Below are 5,528 nucleotides of genomic sequence, written 5' to 3' on the forward strand. Positions count from 1 at the left end.
TATCAAACTAAGTTTTCTTTAACCATCTTAAGATCTGTTTCTTTATCTGGTAGTGCTGGACACTATCAGGACAGGATCATCTTCCTCACAGCCCAATAGCACCTTATTTGTGTGACTCGTTTGGTATGTGAGGATGTGACCCTTTGCTTCCCAACTTATGGCTGCCCCTGCTGCTTAGCCAAAGGTCTTCGCCTAAGGACAAGGCCTCAGTCTGTCACGGTAAGAGAAGGCCCTTACAAATACAGACAGTGATTTTGATTCTTTGTTTTCATACTCCTGTAAGTATCTCAGTGATAAAAATACCCCTAAGTTCTTAAACTATAGGCTTTGCAGGCAGGCCTGAATATCTCTATTCTAACAGTGGGTTCTGTACTTTATCCCATTCTGTGCCTGTCTTGTGTATTTAGATTGTAAATTCTTCAGGGCATGGGGCCATCTACTATTCTGTGTTTGTACTTGTCCTAACACAATGGGACCCACTGTTAGTTGCTCCTTAGCACTAATGTAATGACTATGATTTATAATCATAATAACTCTCCTGCCTCTTGGAGCCAAGGAAAGCTGGCCTTGCAATGTTACTGCTTAACAATCAGCTGGAGTTAAAACCATGGACTATTCTTTGTGACAAGTATCCCACAAATTCTACTGACCTCCCTGGTTTTCTTTGCCTGCAGTAGGGTTTCCAGTTTCGAAACCTGATGTGATCTCCCAGGTGGAACGAGGGGAAGAGCCGTGGGTTCCAGACCTCCAGGGCTGTGAGAAAGAAGTGCTTCCAAGAGCTACCTGCACAGGTGAGGACTTGGTTAAACCAACTGAACAACTGTGTGGGAATGCAGGAAACATTTGGGATGCCCTACAAAGTCCTGTGAGCTCTCCAAGTTCAAGATTGTTCCCTGCAGATGCGGAATCATAATGGCAGATGTGACTCATGGCTTCCCTCCTATTCTGACTGACAACTGGCAGCAGGTAGCTCCGCGATCTCACTTTCCTCTGAGTGTTCTCGTGAGATGCAGACCAAAACTGATCCCTTCCTCTCTCCTCTGGGGAAGGTTTTGGGGAAAATCAGCTCCTGATAGGTTTGATCTCTCCACACACATTTTGGATTGTTCATCCCTTTTTCCATTCCTCTCTCTGAGATTTTCTTTCTTTCCGGTGCAGGTAGTGACCTGTGTCTGGATTCTCCCTGTCTCCCATCAGGTGATTGGGACGGTGAGTGAGAATGAGGAGGAGAAACCCATCAGGAAAGATGCTGAGCGAAGAGAAGCACATGGAATATTATCAGGAAGATCCAAGAGAATGTTTCCAGGAGTTGTGCACTCCAGAAAAACCAGAAGCCTGTGAGACTCAGGGGAGGCCAGAGGGAAACTTGAGTATCCTCTCAGACCTTGTAACAAGCGGCAGAATCAACTTGGAAGAGACACGCTACATGTGCCATGAGTGTGGGAAAAGCTTCAGTTGGAGCTCTACCCTTGTCAGACATCGTAGAATCCACACAGGAGAGACGCCTTATACGTGTACTGAGTGTGGGAGACACTTCGGTCAGAGCTCACACCTTATCCGACATCAGAGAATCCACACGGGAGAGACACCGTACACGTGCTCTGAGTGTGGGAAAAGCTTCAGTCAGAGCTCTACCCTGAACACACATCGTAGAATCCACACAGGAGAGACGCCCTACACATGCACTGAGTGTGGCAGAAGCTTTCGTTGGCGCTCAGACCTTATTGTACATCGTAGAATCCACACAGGAGAGACGCCGTACACATGCTCTGAGTGCGGGAAAAGCTTCAATCACTGCTCAACCCTTATCAGCCATCGTAGAATCCACACAGGAGAGACGCCGTACACATGCTCAGACTGCGGGAAAAGCTTTAGTTGTAGCTCAACCCTTATCACACATCAGAGAATCCACACAGGCGAGAAGCCCTACTCATGCTCAGAGTGCGGGAAAAGCTTTAGTCGGAGCTCACTCCTTATCACACATCAGATAATCCACACGGGAGAGACGCCTTACACGTGCACTGAGTGTGGGAAAAGCTTCAATCGGAGCTCTACCCTGAACACACATCGTAGAATCTACGCAAGAGAGACGCCCTACACATGCTTTGAGTGCGGGCAAAGCTTCAATCAGTGCTCAACCCTTATCAGACATCAGAGAATCCACACAGGAGAGAAGCCCTACTCATGCTCAGAGTGCGGGAAAAGCTTTAGTCGGAGCTCACTCCTTATCAGACATCAGATAATCCACACAGGAGAGAAGCCCTACACATGCTCAGAGTGCGGGAAAAGCTTTAGATGGAGCTCATACCTTATCAGACATGAGAGAATCCACACAAGGGAGATGCCCTACACATGCTTTGAGTGTGGGCAAAGCTTCAATCAGCACTCAAGGCTCATTAGACATCAGAAAATGCACAGGAGAGAGAATTGTAATAAATCCCTTGACTAGGGTTGTCAAAAATGATTTAAAAAAAAATCACATTAGTTAATTCCCACATAGTGATTTTTGCATCATCTTCACCGTGGTGTCTCAGCTCCACCAGATAAGATGCCGCCTTCTGCCTTTTGCAGCTCAGCCTTCTTTGGGGTCAGTCATATGATCTTTTCTATCAACTCCTTTCCTTTTGAGTCATAGGAGTGTGTATCCCTCCAGCCAGGAATGTTCATGAGTTTCAAGTAGGGGGAGAGGTTTGATCCCAGCAAGGTACACTGAGGCAAAAACTACCTGTGCCTTCCATCCACTAGGACTGTACATGGCGTTAGCTGCTCAAGTTAGTCATCTTAATGTAAAAAGTTGTAGTGCAGATGCAGCCCAGGTGCAGTGGTTGGCATTAGCTTTCCCCTTGACCTGACCTAAACTCCATCACTTTTCCTAGTCTAAACTAACCCTGAGTATCATGGTTATCCTGTTCCCCCATTTCAAAGCAATTGTTAGTCATCGAGTTCTCCCTTGGGGAACAAATTGTTTCATTCCCAGTTGTTCTGATGTTGCTTCAGGTTGTGCTGGAGAGCGGATATTTTTATTATTATTTTCCGCACTTAAAATATAGTGAACTATAACAAAGAACAGGAACAGGGCAGGGATAGGGAAAAAGTCATTTCCTCCTCTGTAACAACAGACATAGTTAGGGTAAGTCAGAGGGAGTCCCTTATTCCCCATAACTGTCCTCCTTCAATCCGTGCTAGAACCTAAGAATCCTTTTCCTTTCCCCAGTTGTTGGGTGAGAGACTTCCAAAAGTGCTCCCTGTGCTATAGCACATGGCTAAGCTCAGAGAATAAACCCCAAATCTCCCCTGAGCTTTGCTTTTTGAATTCTGTATTTCCGATTGCTTCAAGCCTGGGCATTGTGATTATTAACCAGTTTCTCTAGCACTGTTCCTACCACTGTTTCTGTAACATATTTTGTTTTTTATGGGACAGGGTTGTTATTCCTTTGCCTAACCCCAACCTGGAAGGCCAGAGTGTCTGTTTTCTCTGGCTCCTCCCCACAGATAAATCTGACAGGGTTGAACCTGCCTGGAGCAAACAAAAAGCCCCACCGGTCACACACATGAAGCAGATAGACATACACAAGACACAGAAGAAACTGAATAATTTGAGCTATCAACATTTCCACTTTCCCACAGCATGTTAGTTCTGAAGCTTGTTTTAATTTCTTTCTTTTCTTGGAACCAGAACTGGGGAAAGAGAACCCTGGAGTCAGTGGAATTACAGCAGGAAGGGATAAGTCTCATGATTCGTCACTAACCAAAGGCTTTGTAAACAGACTGATGATGTTACTGAATGGTCTGGCTAACCCTGCAGTTAGAAACAATCAGCTCTATGGGTGGTAAATTGACAGGCTTTGCTGCTGATCATGAAATAGCAGCTGTTGAAAGGTAATATGCTTCTATTTCAATGCCTCTGGAAGTACAGAAAACAATGATCTGTGTTACAGGCAAGTTGCCATTTCTCAGTGCCCCAATTTCTATTGTGTGTGTACAGGAAGGTTTGAATGTGTAGCAGGTAGTTTGATAAAGCTTAGCTATTTTATGTGTGTAACAGACTCCTGCCCACCTCCAGCAGAGGTTTCAGTCACATAATATGGCAACTTACTGAATGTCACGCAAATTAGTCCATTCCTCCCCATAGTCGGTCTCTGACCGGAATGTTAGAATGAGGCAGAAAACTGGGAAAGTATCGCAGTAGGAATACATTAAAAAGTGGGATTAATCAGAGCTGGGGTGCAGACCGAGCCTGTTCTACAGCTGGTGAAGTGCTAGGGACACACTCCCACTAGTGCAGGCTCTGAAATAACGGGAGAAGCAGATCGAAGAGAATTAGCTCATATGGGAGCTATGGGCAGCTGCCCTGTCAGTGCATCACTCACCTGGCAGGTGTTACACAAAACACAGCACTTCCCCTCTGGAAGAGAAACACGTCTCCCCGCTGCCACCACTTCATTATACTGTCCATGAGGCTGTTTGTCCTGCTGGACTTTGATCTCTTTGAGTGGTCCATGGTGATTCATAAAAGAGCAGGAGTCATCCCAATGGAAATCTCTTCACTTCTTTCTTAGTGTTACCTTCTTAGCCCTGGCTTTGGAGATGACATTAGCCTTATCCTGTCTTGATTTTAGGTAGGATTTTGATCACCTTCTGGGGCTTGGCAGCTTAGAACTTTTGAGGGCTTTTCTCTGCCTTTTTGGTCCCCGCTGCAGTCAGTACATGCTAGACATGGGCATGGTGACCTTCCTGAGGATCTTGACAGCTTTATCCAGCTTCTTGGGGGCTATTTTCCTGCTCACAGCCACTGTCATCTTCTCATGCCTTGTCCTGGGGCCCAGCTGCTGGTTGAATGGGAAGGAGCCAAAGTGCTGGTGATTTTATCCCGCACCAAGTTGCCTTTGCTTGTCACACTCCTGAACCCCAACTGGACGTGGCTCTTGTTCTTCTGCACAGCACAGCCATGGAGAAGAGGGATCTGCAAATGTACATTCCTATGATCGCTTTGTTTAATGGATGAAAACATAAACTCTACACTTAGAGGATTGGAACTGTTTTCAGCTGATGGTCAGCTTGGCTAGATTTTTATGCATTTGAACAGTGAAATGTTGTGTTTACATTCATTTCAAGCATCCCCGTATAGTGGAGCTCCTGAACATAATGGAGAATGGAAATGAAAATGTTTTCCCTTTTTTCAAAAATAAAAATAAAAAAATAAGAGGCTTATTAGAGGGCACTTGGATTTGAAGCAAGGACCCCTTGGTCTTCAGTCAAACACTCTACCACTGAGCTTTACCCCAATGAGAGCAGATACTTTCCCCATTGTAGCTGAAGCACATCAGTGATTCCAATAGCAGGGGCAGGTTCTCTCTGGGGCACAGAGATATTTCGGGGAGTTGGTGGCTCCTTTCTTTCCTCACTCTGGAGTAAACTCAGTTTTTTATTCCATGGTACATGTTTATGGAATAACAACAGCAGCTTGAAGAAAGAGGAGAGTAACTATCTCATTCTCAGAGCTGCTGAAGGTGGCCACGTCCCCCTCT

The 5,528-nt window shown here is 45.6% G+C and overlaps 1 protein-coding gene across 2 annotated transcripts; it reads left to right on the forward strand.

The window, feature by feature from the left end:
• Positions 1–1,208: 1,208 nt before the first annotated feature.
• LOC127039408 (zinc finger protein 239-like) lies at positions 1,209–5,211 on the forward strand. Of its 2 annotated transcripts, XM_050933136.1 has the most exons (2): positions 1,209–1,434; positions 1,603–5,211. In XM_050933136.1, exons 1-2 carry the CDS (start codon positions 1,220–1,222, stop codon positions 2,447–2,449), a joined length of 1,062 nt encoding a protein of 353 aa, XP_050789093.1. In that variant the 5' UTR covers positions 1,209–1,219; the 3' UTR covers positions 2,450–5,211. The 2 variants fall into 2 exon arrangements, with proteins under 2 accessions (XP_050789093.1, XP_050789092.1); XM_050933135.1 differs by having other exon boundaries at positions 1,209–5,211.
• The last annotated feature ends 317 nt before the right edge of the window (positions 5,212–5,528 follow it).

The sequence above is a fragment of the Gopherus flavomarginatus genome, chromosome 23, assembly GCF_025201925.1.
Source record: "Gopherus flavomarginatus isolate rGopFla2 chromosome 23, rGopFla2.mat.asm, whole genome shotgun sequence".
NCBI lineage: Eukaryota > Metazoa > Chordata > Testudines > Testudinidae > Gopherus > Gopherus flavomarginatus.

What these genes read in the sequence shown, in the direction of transcription:
- LOC127039408 (XM_050933135.1), top strand. Translation starts at nt 1,220, where the DNA reads ATGAGGAGGAGAAACCCATCAGGAAAGATGCTGAGCGAAGAGAAGCAC.